The 17,964-nt window shown below is 43.0% G+C and overlaps 1 protein-coding gene across 7 annotated transcripts in view; it reads left to right on the top strand.

The window, feature by feature from the left end:
* MARCHF1 (membrane associated ring-CH-type finger 1) overlaps nt 1-17,964 on the top strand; it is a 711,901-nt gene that overhangs the window by 626,383 nt on the left and 67,554 nt on the right. For 6 of the 7 annotated variants that reach the window (XM_075930152.1, XM_075930153.1, XM_075930151.1 and 3 more), the window contains 2 exons: nt 7,282-7,361; nt 7,612-8,373. In XM_075930152.1, coding sequence (XP_075786267.1) covers nt 7,282-7,361; nt 7,612-8,373 — 842 coding nt within the window. The remainder of the gene's footprint in view (nt 1-7,281; nt 7,362-7,611; nt 8,374-17,964) is intronic. The other variant, XM_006111710.4, reaches the window with a different exon arrangement.

Raw genomic sequence — 17,964 nt, 5'->3', positions numbered from 1 at the left:
CTGGCTCCTATTCCTTCCTCCTCCCCTTCCCGACTTTTCTGCCTGTGGTAGAAGCAGCAAAGGGGGGTGACTAGTCGAGGGACTAATCGCTTCCAACCTTAGTGCAGGATCTGTGAGGGGGTAATGACTTGGAGCAGGAAATAGGGGAACAGAGTCTAAGAGGAGCTATGGGTGCAGGAACAGAGGTACAGAGGGATTGGGTTGTGACCTGGGGTAGAGGTTCGGGGGACTGAAGGTTGGGGGGAAGGAGGGGCTTGGGTGCCAGAGGCAGGCTCTGGTCATGAGGCACTTACCTAGACAGTTCCTGGCCAGGAGCCCAGTGGGACCCTCAGACAGGCTCCCTGCCTTCCACAACCCCACATTCTGCTCAGAGTGGCCAGATAGAGGAGCCACAAGCATTGCTCGGACAGCTCCTGTTGGCCAGTTTCCAGCCAGTGGGAACTCCAAGATTGTGCTGGGTGTGGGAGCAACATGTAGAGTTTTTGCCCTTCCCCCTACCCTCCATGTGCAGCTTGGCTTCTGCAGCCATGTGGGGTGTGGAAGGTAGAGAGCCTGCCTGAGCCTCCCACTGAGCCATGGGCTGGATCCAGCCTACATGCCATATTTTGCCCACTCCTGCTCTAGAATCCTATTTAGGGTTGCCAGGTGTTCAGTATTGACCCGGACAGTCCTGTAATTTTGCTTCCTGTCCGGTAAAAATAAATAAATAAATCAGAAAATACCTGAAATGTCCGGTATTTTCTGGGTTTTTTCCCCTGCTAGGAGGCAAAAATACCAGACACCTGGCAACCCTAAAACATACCTGGCAACTGGGCCCAGCCCCTTGGCCTCACCCCTGGACCCTCTGCTTACCTGGGCGTGGGGGAAGCTTAATCAAGAAAACAAGATGGCAGCTGGCAAAAAGACCTGAAGCAAGGGGAAGCAATGCCTTTCCTGGGTCTGAGTGCTCAACCTCTTCCATCTCACACTTAAAGGGGCCATTTTATTTTGTTTTGCTTAATAACTTTCAAGGTCCTTTTTTGTTGTGTTGTTGTGTTTGTTGTTGTTGCTCAACAACTCCCCCCCCCCCCCTTTTTCCACCTTGGATTTTTTTTGGGGGGGGGTTCGGTATTTTTGGTTAAACCATCTGGCAACACTAATCCTATTTATTCTCTGGAGGGTTGGGGGAGAGGCGGGTTCAATTAATAGGGTTGCCAGGTGTCCGGTATGGACCCGGACAGTCCAGTATTTTCTGGGTTTTTTTTCCTTCCCAGGAGGCAAAAATGCCAGACACCTGGCAACCCTCTGACACACTCAGCAACTAGGCCCAGCCCCTGGACCTCCTGGTTCTGCAGGGAAGCTGCCTTCTGGCTCGACGAAGAAAACAAGATGGCCTCTGGCAAAAAGCCTAAACACCTGAAGCAAGGGGAAGCAATGCCTTCCCTGGATCTTAGTGCTCAACCTCTCCTCTCTTCCTATCTCTGTTCTGACTCTGCATGCCTTTAAAGGGGCCGTGCTGTTCTAATGCTGTTTTATTTATTTATTTATTTATTTATTTATTGCTTAAGTCCCGAGGTCCTTTTTTTCTCAACAACTTTGGTCTCCCCCTTTTTTGGGGAAGAGGGGTGTTCAGTATTTTTGGTTAAACCATCTGGCAACCCTATCAATGAATATTTATTTAAGCAAAAGTGTAACACCTTCAAAGGACCTACTGCAGAATAGCTTGTAACTGGTTAGTCACTCAGCCTGCAGTAGAAAATTTGAGTTTAACTGTCTTCTCTATAATTCAACCACACACATACATCTTTTTCCAGCTGAAATTATTGGGTTAAATTCACAAACAGTTTTGAGTCAATTGACTGTGGTTTTGGGGTTTTTGGGCAAATTAACTATTTATCTGAAAAACGTTGCCCATTCTGTTTCAAATGCTTTGTATGTGTGAAACATGGATCTTTACTAAGTATTCATAAGGATCATCTTAGAGTTCATTTTTTCCCAACTCAAAAGGAACCACATTTTATGCTTATGATTTAAATTCTTGGGAACTTAAACGTGCCGCGTTTCAACAATAATTTGTCGAACAGTGCAGCTAAATCACCAATGCTACACATTTTCTGCTTTACCAATCTGGGGCATACAAACCAAAGACCTAGAAACAATTTGAAGGCTGGCGGGGAATTTCTTAACAATCCAGCAACAGTGATGCTATTCCACTTTTATCTATACTGCCATGAATATTTTGTTTTTACCAGAAGATAGTGGTTTACTGGATGCCTTTAAAGTAGAGATGCTTGATATGAGTGTTTCCTGCAGGCGATGCTCCAGTCTGCTTTTTTGATGTCCTGAATGTGTGCTGCGTACAATTATTCTGTTTGTAAAGTGCATCATCAGCTCTTGTTGAAAATAATTATGACTATCACATCCTGTCATCTTTGTTAACTGAATTGCATCCTTTGGAAGAAGAGTTAATCTAAACTGGTTAAGTCATGAGAAGGTTGTGACTAGAGAGTGATTTCTAACAATGATTTCTGAAATGCCAAACTTAATCAATTGGAGTTGACACTGTCCCTTAAGCACATTCCTAGCCTTCATGTCATAGAGAAATGAGCAGTCTCTTATAAATGGGTTGTCAGACAATTTAATTTTGAATTACCGCCTTTAATTATGCTGCTCAATGTAATTTGCTAGGATAAAATTAGTGCAGCTGGCCTCCGGTTTAGTTTCCACATTAGAATGCACTGTACAATGAAGCTGTCTGAAATAAACATCTATTAAAGGAATGCACTCTTTACAAGAATTCATTATTCTACACACCAAATGAAATAGAGGCCTTAGTATCAATCTTGTCCCCATTCAGTGACTACAACTTCAGCATAATCGTAGTGTGCCAAATGGCAAATTATAGCAATGAGATTTGGTATGCTGAGTTTATGTATTTGCAAGCTATCTGTTGTATACATTTTCCTTTTAGGATTCATTATCTTGATTGAGATTGCATTAGAAAAATGCACACATGTTATCATGCTTTCTGTTTAGAGGGGATCCATATGCAATGTACTTCATGGTGTTCTGCATGATTCCATTACTGTAGCTGAATTTCTTTATGACAAAGTAGCTCCTTGATGCAAAAACATAATCTCTGATTCTACCATCCTGGCAAGGAGCAGCAGTTTTCTCTGTGCCATCTCAGTGGGGTTACTTGCAAGCTAACAATTCTGTCCTACAAGCTGCTTTGCATAGATGGACTCCTGCACTTTTGCAGAACCCCAGTGACCAAAGTACAGTACAGCTTTCAGGCTCCAGGGTCCAAGGAGGTACAATTCAATCTGAGTCAGGGCTGTAAGATGTGACCTTTTTTGAATAATGTTATGAACAGGATGAGTTAAAACCTCATTAAGATTGGCAGCGATGAGCTCACCTTTCATAACATAACATGTTTCATTGGCATGAATAAACCATAAACCCCACCTAACACAAAAGGTGTGTGTGAACCTGCCCAGGAACATTTGGCTAAGTATTGCTTTTGTTGGGTGTGGAAAAAGAGATCACACAGAAATTGAGGTCAAGCAGAAAAACAGATAGAACCAGCGAGAGGCTGAAAGAGCAGCTGACTCTGGAAGAAACCTGGGGTGGGGTGGGGGAGCAGTATATTGCAAGCTGAAAGAGTGCCCTGGGTGCTCTGAGCGGGGAAAAAAAAAAACAAGCTGTTTGCTGCTATTTGATTCCTTTGACTTCAGACACACAGAAGTGAATACATTCGTTAACAAACAAAACTGCATCAAAGCAATATCTGACTAGTCTCAATTTCTGCTCCCAAATGGAACACTCAAACTTGGCTTAGTCATTTGAGTTGAATAATAATAAATCAAATACTAACATTATGTCTTGGTTTTAGAGCCATACACATTGCTTAAATTTGTGATCCAGATATTAAAGAAACATTGTTTAGCATAGACCTGAAATTTGATTTTCTTACAAAAATTGGGGGGGGGGGAGTTATTGGATGAAATTTATCATCAAGGAAATCTGAATAAGGCATATGCTCCACTTAAATCCTACTTAACCTCTCTATTTTGAGGGCTTAGATGATGCAGATCCTTTATGCCTGCATATGGACCATGTTGCACCGAAATAGGCATAAAAATGTCTCCAGGTTTCGTTTTTTAATTCAGTGAAAGACAGGTCTTTCCCAGCTCATGTTGGGTCCCCCCCACTGAGCTCCAGCTTTTTTACATTTAAGGCTGGTTCGCCGTCAGGGATACCCGACATAAGCTGGGAATCAGCTGTTCTGGCTCACACTGGGTATTCCCCCCTCTCCCCGCCCGGCTGTGCTTCAGCCTTTTAAATGTATTAAAAGCCTGCTGGCTCTTAGTACATTTAAAAGGCAGAGCCGCAGCAGAGCTAACTCCCAGGGCTGGGAACTAACCCTCCTGCTGCTCTCCACTTACCAACTGATCAGCTAGTCAATAGAAAATCCATTGACTAATCGAGTATACTAAATTTAACATTCCTATTGTGGACTCCATATTTCCAAACCTGTGCTTCAGCCTCCATACTACATTGTAAACATGAGCGTACAGTGGCCAGACCAGGGTGTCAGGATTTGTTTAATCACAAAATAAAGTTGGCTTGGTTTTTACATTAAATTTGTATTGGATACAGAATTAATTTATAAAGGTTAGGTCATTCAATCAGGTAGCAGGAACAGTGACACTTGGTGTAGGTCATCAGTCATGCCTTGTAGTAGAAAACAGTTTGTGAGTGATCCACCAGCTGAAATTTGTAAGGAAAAAAGTCCAGACAGTTGCCAAAATTGAACAGATTACTATAATTCATAGTCTTGCTGTGTACAACTGAGGTACAGAGAAAGAGCTACATTAACTCAAAGCCAAATTTTCCCTTTTGTTGAAGGATGGCATGAGCTCTTTTATTTAAGTTCCACATAAACCATCTGCATATGTTGTGAATTTCACTGTAAAGTTAAATTAGATGCTAAATGACCATTGGTCTGATTCTGTCTAGTACATCTTGTGTTTGTTTCATCAAAGGACAAAGATCTTTACAGCTACCCAAACATGAGAAAGTAACTGTTTAAAAGTAAGAACTGTCCTTAATTTTTTTCTGACAATTCTTCACCACTTTCCATCACCTGCCCACACGCCCCAAAATGGAAAAGGCATTTGAACAGCCAATGTGTGTCCACCAGATTCATGCCATAGTTGGTATAGAAGAGCATGGGTGAGTCCAGTGGCATCAAGGGCAGAGGATCCACTGTGATGTGGCATCTCTTTTTTGTTCTACCTGCAGATAACTTGCATAAGGGCCCATTGGTCAAACTGGAGAGATCACCAAATAGTAACTCCTTGGTGCTCTGTGGCCTGGATGGATTGTTCTCGTGCCCTTATCCACAGCACATCTGCAGTCATACCATCCAGTAGCTTGGTCAGGCATTGGCCCCTGTATTTTTTCCTCAGTTGTGGCAATGCTGTAGTAAGTAGTCACACAAACTGCATGAGACATGAGTTATCTATCACTTAACAAGTCTTAGCACAGATGTTGTGCAGAGAGAGAATATATTCCACAGCGAGCACCCACCAGCTGTTTCTAACATCCAGATGTAATTGATTCTTCCTTTTCTCCTTCAAAACTGTTGAGATGTTTGTTTGTATAGAGACACAAAGAACATAAAACGTTTTTTCCACTGATGACTGATTTTTTTCACGTGTCAGACACTATAATGTGCCACATCTACCTGATGACGTCACTTCTGAGTTTTGCAAGGGCAGAGGGACTTATCCATACAAAAGCAGTTTTAACACATGCTCTCACACAACATACCATTATCAAGTTACTTCTTTATTCTCAAGTTTTTTGGGAGGGGTGGCTGGATCCCTCACCCCCCAAAGTCTTTGCTTCAAATCCTACTTTGGCTTCCGAGTCTCAGTTGAGTCCACATTACAAACCACATAGCACCATGGTGGTCCCTGCTCAAGAGAGACCCAGACATTAAATGTTATGGATGTTATGGGTCAGGGTTAAGCTGCAGTAGTAGGAAACTCTTGATGCATTTATCAACAATGTTAGCTTGGGCTATTAATTCCTTATTTTCATTAATAGAAAATTCACCACTGATTGAAATTAAAATTGGCATTCTGCCTTGTGCAAAGTAATGCAAGAGTCATTTTGATTAAGTGCTTTGTACAATAGTTACTGTATCTAAGTCCTATGATTGGTCTGTGTTAAGTTTTGGTATCTGATCCTTTGCAATCTCCGCTCCTGTTTAATATTCATTCTTCTTTTATATGTGCTAATTGCCTTGGTCATTTAACCCTTCATGTTTAGTGTTCATGTTACTCTGGACTCCTCACAGGCACTGAACTCACAGGATTGCATGCCAAATCATAGGGCCCCACATCAGCCACTGGGAGGGTTAAAAAACAGATATTTTGCTGCTCGCTCTCTCTAGAATTGAGTGTGCTACCACCACAATCTAGTCCCTGATAAACTAGGAATCTCAGGACCATCTTTGGATCTCTCAGAGCTACCCTACCAATAAACTATCAGGCAGACCAAAATTGTGTTGTTTTTTTTCCAGCACCATCAAAACATGTTTCTCACTGGATGTCCTCAGCAACTTCCTTTGCAAATTGCAATGACAACCTTAGAAGGGAATTGCGTACAGTAGATATGTATTGAATTTCTCTCCCCTGCTGCTTAGAGAATGTGATAGGCTCTGTAGAGTTACAGTCTGAACTTTGGACTTTTTTCAGGCTCATCAATTTCACATTCATTCAATTCCAGTAGATGATTTGATTGCCTTGCAAACCTTTTTTTAAAAAATGGTTTAATATTCATGATGCTTCGTCACTCCATGCCATGCAGGTTTGCTAGCTGAGCCTCTGTGCTCATCCTAACTCAGAATAATGTCAGTGTTTTATTTCATTCTGCCAAGGATCATCATGCTTATTTATCTGCTTGAAATAGAACACAACATTCTTTCCCATAAACACGTATAGTAGATCAGAACTGAAATGAGATCTCAGCTGATGAAAACCTCTTCCTGAAACCAAAAAAATACCCAAGGGCAAATGAGAGCTGCAGCCCTTCAGTCATGTTTAGTTCCTCAAAAGGGTTTTATTTTTGTTCACTCTTCCTGTATTTTGTGAACTTGTGGGCTTGCAGCAGAAGACGATGAACAACTGCAACTGTTGTTTAAACTTTTTAATCATGTGGCAAAATAGTAAAATATCTGCAATGTATTTCATGAGCAAAGATTCCAAATTGTCCAACTTTTTTCAACAGGCAAGCAGTCCTACCACTGGAACAGCTCCTAGGAGTCAGTCACGGTTGTCTGTATGCCCTTCCACACAGGACATCTGCAGGTGGGTGCTGAATAAGTTGTTTTAATCTGTCAGTGTTTGTTGTCATCTTTGTCTAATAAGTGATAAGCTCTTGCTTCTGCCTAGCATTATTCATGAATTACACACATCTGCATTTTCTTTTGAGCTCTTATTTTTGTCATGTTTCCTTTTCTATGAAATCAGCTTGTTTCTATTTTCATCCTTTTTGTTTTGCTCTCTCTCTCTCTCTCTACCATTTTCCATCCCTCTCCTTTGCTGCTGCTTTGTTTAGATCTGCCACCTTGCATGATGTGTCAGAAGATGAGTTTGAACATGCCACACCTGTCATGGTGCTGACTCCTGCTAGTAGGGAGTCTGGTAAGAAACAAGTGAAACGAAGGTTTAGGCGGAAGAAAGAGACTGGTGACAATGTTCAGCACACAGAAAAGCAAAGAAAAGGGAAGGACTGGAATTTGTACCCAATGGCTGCAAGCTCTAAATGCAATGCATTGCACAAGGAGACATCTGATTCATCATCCTCAGATGAGAATCAGTGGGCGCAGGCTAGGAGGAGAGGCAGAGAAAGGGTCAAAATGCCAAGGAGAGGGAGAAGGAACAACAGATCTTGCAGTAACCCTGATGAATCTCGAAATAACAATGCCATTGAACTTGTCACCTTGGGGACAACGGGGGAAAAGAAACAAGAGATGTCTGATTCTGATAACCCCACTTTAAATCACCGGAGGAGAAGGGTTTCAACGTGTAAAGAATCTTGCCTTTCACTGTCTTCGATGTCCTCTCTGGAGACAAGGAGTTCTTCAAGAAAATGTGGAAAAAACAGGGGCAGAAGCTACCCCAAAGAGCTGCAGCCTTCATCTTACCTTAGACAAAATAAAGTGGTCACAGAAGGCTTTACCGAGAGAGGCTCTGGCAGTGATACTCTGGCAGTTCCTGAAAATGGAGAACCTGTTGGGGCTGGGTCCACTGTGACTGATGTGGTTCAGAAACCTTCTGTTTTATATGATGACTGGTCTGATGATTTAGAAGTATGCAGGTTAGTCTATAATAAGAAAAATTTAATATTGCCAAAAGGAATTGGTTATTTCCATGAATTATACATGTGTGTTTTATTGTGATACATAGCACACAGTAGTTGATAAAGGAAGATTATGACATCTAACTCATTTAAAAACACTACTAGCATAGAATTAGATTCCTCCTTTCCACTTTCTGCATGGTAATTTGTCCTTCAAAGTCTGAGATAACTGCACTCTGGCAGGAGAACCAGAGATTGAATGGGATGATCAGAGAGCTCAATTCTAATTCTAATGGGATACAGAGGCTTTCATTCTTCCATGACCAGCTGAAAATCCAACACTGGTCTGTAGTGAATGAAATGCTTGTTCTCTGAGATTGCTTGTTGACTTAAATGAAATGAGTTGTTGGTCTCAAGTCAGTGCATACTGGACATAACATCCTGGCATAACTTTGGCAGCCTTAGTACATGTGTTAAGGATTGTATCACCACAAATACTGTACCAACCTACCTTCCAGGTTTGGCTGAAGGTATGCTGGCATGTAACGTTGGAGAGTTTGTACTGTCGCTGCACATGAGGTATTCTGTGAATGAATAGAGGTATTTGGTTTCTGAGGCTGTCAGTCTGGTGCCATTCACAGTGATGGACTCTGGGAAGTGTGTAGAATAACAACAAATTCAATATTTGAATGAAAAATGTATTAAAGGGAATTAGAATAGGCTATGTAATATCAACAAGTTGTCCAGCTAAGTAGAGAAGTTGCCCCTGAGGGAACTATCAAAGGGAAGGATTTCAGACAAACATTGCAACATTAAAGAGTACATGGCAGTATGCCAGTGGATCTGAAAGCAGAGAGAATTGTGCTAGGAGTAAAGACACTGCTTAAATCATTGATACCTCTAAACCAGTATGTAAGTTCAGGGGAGCACACGGCCATGCCTAGTCCCTGGACGAGGTGGGGGTTGGGTGCTGGTTCCATGTTCCTGGAACGGTCAAGGGCAGGGCAGTGAGCATGTGACGCTGCTTCCCCTCCCCCCAAACACAAAGCCCTCAGCGCTGCCTGGAGTGTGGTGCACCTACCCACAGCAATTAGAGCTGCCCAGAGCAGTCAAGCGGTGCTCCAGCGCCAGTTTAAAGGGCATGGGGCTCCAACTGCTGCAGTGTTCAGTGTTCCCTGGGCTTTTTAGAATTGCTGGGCCCCAGGGCCATTGCTTCCTTTGCGTGCCTCCCACCGCTTGTCAGTGAGCCTGTTAAGTTTGGGGTAGAAAGCTGAGTGAACCTGAGTAAATCAATTCATCAATCATTTGGGGATACCCCAGCTAGGAAGCTAAAGGGAAAAATCAGGCATTAAAGTTTATATTTCTTCTTAAAGAAGATGTGCTTGGTCTGACCCCATTGAGATTGAGTCCCCCGGCAGTGGGCCTTACTGTAAATGAGAATCTGACCTAATATATTGGTACAGTAACTGAAAACTTTGCAAACTTCTGTCTTTTCTGGGAAGACTTTGTATGAAAATGTAAACAGAAGTAGAATGAGGAAATGAATATGTGCTGTGAAACTGTGACATAAAACAGTGTACTTTGTGCCTGTTAATAAGCTACAGTAGTCCTGGTCATGAAAACTGTCAGGCAGGAGAACTATAGACAGTGTGCCTTTTCAGATTACTATGTGTAAAATACAATCATTAGTGTGCCAGGTGCTGTACATCTCAATGTTAGTCAAGCCCCATTGTAGTGCCCTATTTCATTATTTGTTTATCTGCCTGCTGTGTCTCATTGTGTACTTACGTTGTGAGATCTTAAGGGTAGAGCCCACTATTTTGTTTCTGATGGTTAGCTCTTCATACACTGCAGCTTGGGGCACTACCTACTACTGTAGTAAATAATTATCTTACAGTAGCATTTTGAGACTTGAATATATATTGAGGCTCCATTGTACTGGATACTGTACAGATACATAGAACTGAATATAATCCCCTCTTAACCTAAAATGATTGAGGGGATTATATTCATGGGTTTAACTAAATCAATTTGAAAAAAAAAATGATTTAAATGAAACAGTGTAACTTTCTCATGTAGTTTGAGCTAGTTGCTCTCTGTCTATGAATTCTAACTGGTTTTCAGATGCAAGGACAGACTCCATTTTTTCTTTTTATCCACCCAGCTTTACTGTGACTGTTCTTGAAACCTTTATCTGCAGACTGTGGCAGAAACCTAATTCACATTTTTCTCATCTTGGGGGACACAGGAAAGGAGGAGAGAGAAGGCCATGTAGGGGGGAAAGGATACCAAAGAAATGTTAGAGTAAATTTCCTTTATCATCTTTTGTGTTTCTCAAGCACTACAGTCTTTGTGCACCAAATAAACATGTGGGACATTGTGAGCTCAGAACCTACTCCTAGGAACACTTAGGACAGTGGTTGCCAAAGCGTGCTCTGCAGACCATTAGTGGTCCCGCAACTGTATTGCAGGTGGACCATGGGCTTGGGGCTCAGCTCCCCTCTTCCCACAGCGGGCAGCCCATGCTAGCGCTCCAGCCCAGCACGTACCCTCCGTGAGGTTGGAGTACCAGTGCTGGCTTCCTGCTGCAGGTGAGTAGGGAGCCCAGTGCCTTGCGAGCTGGATCCAGCTTGTGGGGGCAGAAAGCAGCTCTGCACACTGCTGCTTCCACTCCCACTGGCTGGGGGAATGGCAGCACCTGGAAACTGCTTATCTGGAGGCTTTCCCTGCTGCTCCCATTGGCCAGAATCCCAGCCAAAGGGAGCAGCTGGTACTGGTGCCTGAGAAGTGTAGAGGGTGCAGAGCCAGGTAAGCGCCCCCATATGTATCTTATGTCCAGACTCCTACCCCCATCATGCTCACGCAGACACCCTTCTTGTCTAGACCCCTACCCCAAGCCCACTCTTGCATCCCCCCTCAATCTGTTCCTGCACCCTCCTGCCCATACCTTACACCCCTACCCCTTCCTGCACCCATTTTGTCATCATAGTCGGTTGACTAGTGTCAACAGAAAGGTTTGTATTGATCAGGATGGGCCTTTTGCAAAAAAGTGTGAGAACCACTGATTTAGGAGATTACTGAGAGAAAAGTAGGAGGAACTGAACCTTTAGGATTCAACCTTCATAGTTGCTTTTACATCAGTGAAAATTTGCCTGGCTTAGCCTAGATGTTAAAACTTTTGAAGATTTACATAACACTGGCTCACACTCAAGCAAAGTGAAAAAGCACTGCTTGGTTTAGAGAGGAGTGTGCCTTCACTTGATCTTGTGGTAAACATTCCTTCAGGAAGGTATAGGAAAGGATCAGGTGCCCATGTGAGAAGTTGGCAAATCTATTTGCCTGTCTCTTTGTCCCTTTGTCTCTTTTTGACTCTGCATTGTAGTGGCATTGTAGCTCGGTCACAGCTTCTTGTGTTTCCACACTACCCTGATTCTGTTAGATATGGCCAAGCTTGGAATGAGCAGTTGCCTTAGTTGAATCCAATTGCTTTGTCTGGGTCTGATGATAAAAATAAGGGAAGCTGTGACGGGGCTAGCCTGCCCTGCACTGAGCAGGAGGGAGGGGAGCCCGTCTATTGGGTAGAATACGCCCCTCCCCCACAGCCCTGCCGTGCAGCCTCACTATAAAAGGCTGCCGGGCTGCTCAGTTGTGGCAGACCACCGGGGAGGAAGGAGCCCCAGCCCCAGCCGCAGGGCCACAGCCGGACCTGCTGCCAGAATTAGAGCCGGAGGGACCGCCGCTATTGCTGCCACCATCCCCGGGTCGAGCACGCCCCCAACGCCGACTCTGGGGGGCCGTCCGCCCCGCTGCAGTGGACATCCTCTGTGCTGCTGCTCCAGAGACGGGGCCGGCTGACGTTGCCGCTGCTGCCAGCCCAGCATCGCCAGGTGGGACCTCTGTCGGCCACAAGGCTGGGGTAGGAAGCAACCCAGGGCAAGGGGCAGGGAAAACCCCAGTGGGCTCAGCGCATTTCGGGGAGGACCCCCCGCTGAGCCAGTGGTGGGAACCACCCACCTCTATTGGGCCCTGGGTTGGGGTCCGGTGGAGAGGGAGGGCCCAGACCCTCCTACCCCAACCCCTCAGGGCGTGGACTATGCCTCAGGGCCTGTTACGGATGCTGGACTAGGCCTCAGGGCCTGCTTTAAACCCCCCAGACCAGGCCTCAGGGTCTGCGAGTTGGGGGAGCCTGCTTTAATCTCGTGGAGGAGAGGACGGGGCAGTGGGGACCCCGCCACAGCAGCATGTACAATACACTAGTGAGAAATCTCTACTCTTATAATTTTGCTGCATGCACAATTTCTTTATAGTTTATCAAAAACTCATCATTAACATTGTGACATCTACTACTTTCTTGACCTATGTGCTTATCTTCACTATTCACTCAAAATAAACACAGGCACATACAGCCCAAAATCAGACCCAAAGGGCTCGTCTACACTGGCCCCTTTTCCGGAAGGGGCATGTAAATTTCATGAGTCGTAGTAGGGAAATGCGCGGGGGATTTCAGTATCCCCCGCGGCATTTAAATAACAATGTCCGCCGCTTTTTTCCGGCTTTTAAAAAAGCCGGAAAAGAGCGTCTACACTGGCCCCGATCCTCCGGAAAAAGCGCCCTTTTCCGGAGGCTCTTATTCCTACTTCAAAGTAGGAATAAGAGCCTCCGGAAAAGGGCGCTTTTTCCGGAGGATCGGGGCCAGTGTAGACGCTCTTTTCCGGCTTTTTTAAAAGCCGGAAAAAAGCGGCGGACATTGTTATTTAAATGCCGCGGGGGATACTGAAATCCCCCGCGCATTTCCCTACTACGACTCATGAAATTTACATGCCCCTTCCGGAAAAGGGGCCAGTGTAGACGTAGCCAAAGAGTGAACAAATAGCAAAAGAAAGCTTATGGGCATATATACAATTAGATAGATGCTTGAACAGAGTCTCAGCCCTGACCTGGCCAGCTTGGCACTGCTGAAGCAGCACAAAAATGCAGGTGGAAAGCTACCCTAAAGGAGTAGCTGAAGATTCCCCTGACCTCAAGAGGAATGGGGAAAGAGTGGCACAAAGTGTACGGTGTTTCACTGAGACCTAGGCAGTTCTGCAGTGTCTGTGGGTGGCTTCTGTAGCCAGGATAATTTAAAAGGATCAGAGGAGCCATCTTTCCCTGCCATTCTGCTCAGCTCTGTAGACCTGTCACAGCTGGGAATCTGTCCTCCTCTTTTAAAATGCTGCTATGTTAACAGAGCCATACTCCCATCCTTTCCTCACTCTCAGGGGAAATGCTGTATTTCTTGCAGTCATCCTAGATTTATCATCTCTGGAAGATTGTACATCTAGGAAGGATGGTACCACATCAAAAGCATGCTAATTTTTCATTGCTGGTAAGGCATTTTGCTTGCTAAATTTGCATACAGCCACACATAAGGGAAAAGATTTATTACATGATGATACTGATTCAGTTGAAAGAATCTTACTAGGTACTGTGGTACAAGCTACTTAGCTATTGAGTCAACTGCTGATTTGTAGTCCCCCTCTCCCCCTTAGATTTAAATGTTTTTCAGGGTAAAAAAAAAGAAATGAAATATTAACTTTGGGGTAAGAGTATGTTTTCGTGTAATACACACTTCTTCTGCATTGCATATCCACACATACATAGGTAGAATGTATTCAGAGTGAGTGATATGCTGCCAGCATATTAGCATAAGCTCATTAGCTGCCAACATAAGACGTTCCCTCTAAATTTTCCACATCAGTCAGTGATGCATGTTGACTGCAGTGTTAGACTGGGTGGCTGGTTGGAACTGAACACGTTAGCATCTTGAGGGTGGGCAAGCTTCTTGTCAGGAGAGGTGGCTCCCTTTAGCTGGCTTGAGGGATTAGATTGGGGAAGTGGATCTCTGCATGATATCACTGTGACCAGTGGATCACTGTGAGGATACCAAATTCAGGACAGACTGCTGAGAAATAGGGCATGCTCACTCCAAACTGAAGGCTATTCTATTATTAGGTACATGAAGCCAGATGCAAAATTAAACTTCTGTCTCACTACACTGGTTAACAAGAAATCTAAGTTGCAGTCTCCTTGGGCATCCCAACTCTTGTTTCACCAGACACGAGACTTTATGATGAGTGGTTATTTAAAACCAATTTCATCAAAGGTTCTTTCTAATCCCAAGAGATCAGCTATATATCCTGGTCAATATATTATTCAGGTCTTACCCAATAATCATGCTCTTGCCAATTCTTTAGTAGCTAATATCTAAAGGTTTATTTATAAGAGGAAAAGGAGGAGAGAGTTAAAATGGTCAAAAAATCATATGCATACAATAAATACTTGCAAAGTTCTTGGATCAGGTTTGCAGCAGTGATGGAATAAACTGTTGGCTTTTAAAGTCTCTGGTATTTTCCAAGAGTTTTGACAAGTATATTAAGTTTATTTGATTTTTGCTTGGTGGTGTTTTTTTTTTAAAATCATTCTTTCTGGACTATATTATAAACACTTCAAAAGAAATGAGGTGAAGCATCATTGTATTCTACCACAGACATAGTTAATTTAAACAGTATAAATTATATTACACAGGTTACATGAAAATATAATTATGAAATAACAAAACTCCAGAAATTATGATTTCACTTCATGAAATCAAGTGTTATTAATAATTTATCAGTTGTCCACAAAATTAATGTGTCTCATTGGAACTGACCTTTAATAATTAAATACTTATCAGGTTGGAACACAAGGAGAAAACAGGTCTAATTTTAGTCTTGAGACAAATTGGAGAACTAGAGATAAATTTCTTCAGTTAACTCCCACATAAAAGTATTAACATTAAAACCAGATACTTAATGTAAATCGACTTAGAGCCATTTATTTCAATGGAGCTAGACTATACGCTGTCTGAGCGTTTGACCCTAACTTCTGAAACTTTAACATCAGTGATGTATCTGCATTGGGTAAGAAAACATTGTTTACTTTGATCTCGGGAGTATTTAGTAATTACAAGATAAAAGCATCTAAGTGTGTCTTGTCAAACCTGCTGACAAACCTTGTAAGTTTCTAATTGCTAACAAAATGATGATCCCAATACAAAGGAGGCAGAATCTAGGGGTTCTTTCCATCCACATTAAGACCCCTTTATACTGCCTGATCAGTGTAATGAATCCTTCCTGTGGCAGAGAATCACTTTGAAAAAGAAAGCCTGTATTTGCTTTGTGATATAAGCTTAGGTCAGCAATCCTTTAGCACGCTATAGTATGTTCACTTCAGTGACCATCCAAAGCAACATTTCAAAATACAAAGTTAATAACTTTTGAAATTAGACTTTAAGCAACTACATTTTAATGGGCACAAATCTCAGCAGGGAGAGTTAAGTAAAGTAGGTGGTCCTTCTTTCCACCTTTCTTTGGGGAAATAGCAAAAAGTTAGAAGATTGTTAGCACTATGTTGAGCACGTTTGGGGGTGGGAGTGGGAGAGTGATGGTAGTTACAATTGCTTAGCCAAATTCAGGCCTGCTGACAGGGGTGGGCAAAGGGGACAACGCCCCAGGGCCCAGAGATTCAAAAGTACTTGAGGCTGCCGACTAGTGACCCTGTTAAATCACTGCCAGAGCAGCGCGCTCCGGGCAGCACTCAGGCTGGTTGGGGTTTGGGGTGGGTGGGAGGAGCCAGCACAACACACTCTCCGGGTGGCACTGAGAACTGGTTGCTCCAGCCCTGCTCTTTCCACCTGAGACCCTGCTCCTTGTGGGAGCATGGAGCTTCCCCGCCACCTTACCTTGTCTATGGACCCCAGTGAATCTGTCGGTCCCGCTGTCCAGATTACTTCAAATTTTCTAGAAAAAAGCTACCCAAACTTGATGTTCATAAGATACCTTTTAATGGATTTTATGGCAGCAGGGGGCAACATCATTCGGTTTAAAATGGAAATTTGCTACCAGTCTTAACTGTGAATAGATTTCTGTTGCTCCATATTTTTTTCCTTTCATATAGAGCTTCTAGCAGGGCCCATCTGTTTGTAACTCTCTAAAAGGAAATATGTTTTTACTAGAGGAGTGATCACAGCTCAGGCTAGTATCCAAAGTAGCAAAAGTGTGATGCAATGAAGCAGTGGTGTTTGAGACACATGGATATTACTGGCTATGTTGCAGGTTGGTAGGTAAGTTTTCTGTCTGGTGGAAATGTAGTTGTCAGAAGCTTGATTGACACTAGGAATTTATGTAGATATAGCTATGAAAATCCACACCCCTGAGAAATGTAGCTATAGCAAACCCAGCATAGCCAGCTCTAGGTTGAGAGAATAATTCTTCTGTCAATCCAGCTACCACCATTTGGGAAGGTAGATAACCTACACCTGTGGGAAAAGCATTTCCTTTAGTATAGGTAGTGTCTACACTGAAACACTATAGTTGTGGCTATGCTGCTGTAGCATTTTAAGAGTAGACAAGTTCTAAGCCTCCTTGCCCAAAATTTTGGCTTACACCCTGGTATGGAAAACTCTACCAGTGTCCCAGATATAAAACTATAATTGAGGTCTCAAGGGTTGCATCTTTTGATGAGGCATGCAGTTGTTGGTTTCAGACCTTCTCTGATTAACGGAGAGGTAGAAGCTGTTGGCTGATAAAGTGTATTTCACAATTTGTATCATTAAAGTTGAAGGTTTGGTTCTTTAATCCCAATTTTTGGTGTTTTATGTCTTGTTTTGCACCAATTTTGAGTGGCACTGGCAATGCATTGGAGTAGGAATGAGTCGTAACTAATTACATGATTAAACTGCCTGTTCATCAGTTATAATGAAAGAAGATTAATACAAGCATTGTAGACAAAATAAATCGTTCATAGCCTGCACTCCCTAGTGCACTGTACTCTTGACTCTCTTCTTTATTCTAATCACGTTTTGAGAAATCAAGAGAGCACCTTACCAGAACCATTATGAAATTGCTCGTGTGGTACAACATTTTTAAAAGGTGTTTTTCTGTATTCAGATAAAGACAGCTGACTATATAGCATAATGGAAAGACAGGAATGACAGAGGAGAGGAATATAAATTGATTACATTCAGTATGCAGAATTAATGTGCTTCATTCATACTGGGTTTTGAGGGAGAGGAAGACCAATTTGTCATTTAGATTATTTTATGCTGAAAAACTGGAATAGAAAGAAAAAAGAGCGTGCGTGATCAGAAGGCAAGTCTGCCAGATGAAAGCAAGGCTGTTGTCTAGCGCTGGATGAACTGTGCAGAGAGAATAATTTATTCAGCAAATTTAACTTTTTTCCTGTTGATAATTTCTGAGTTGGGTTTGAGTCTCTCAAACGTGTTAATTATTTGCTGTGGGTTGTTCAGACTGTTATGACTAAATGTTCAGTTATTTGCTATTTGTGTCCTGTGATTAGTTATCTTGGTATTGTGTCTGTTCCCCCGCTAGATGCCTGAAACTTTTATAATGAACTTTTCAAGACTTTGAAACTGTATGTAGAGCAGTGTGTGAATCCTAATACAGCTGCATATGGAGCTAGTCCCTCTCTGTGCAGTTACTGTGGGCTGCTCAGTAAATTATGTTGGGTGCTAATAGCTTGAGGAGTCCAAAACCATGGGCAGGGATTGATGTGAAACAGTATCTTTCCTCT

The sequence above is a fragment of the Pelodiscus sinensis genome, chromosome 5 (assembly GCF_049634645.1).
Source record: "Pelodiscus sinensis isolate JC-2024 chromosome 5, ASM4963464v1, whole genome shotgun sequence".
Lineage (NCBI taxonomy): Eukaryota > Metazoa > Chordata > Testudines > Trionychidae > Pelodiscus > Pelodiscus sinensis.
This window is presented reverse-complemented; position numbering and strand designations above follow the sequence as displayed.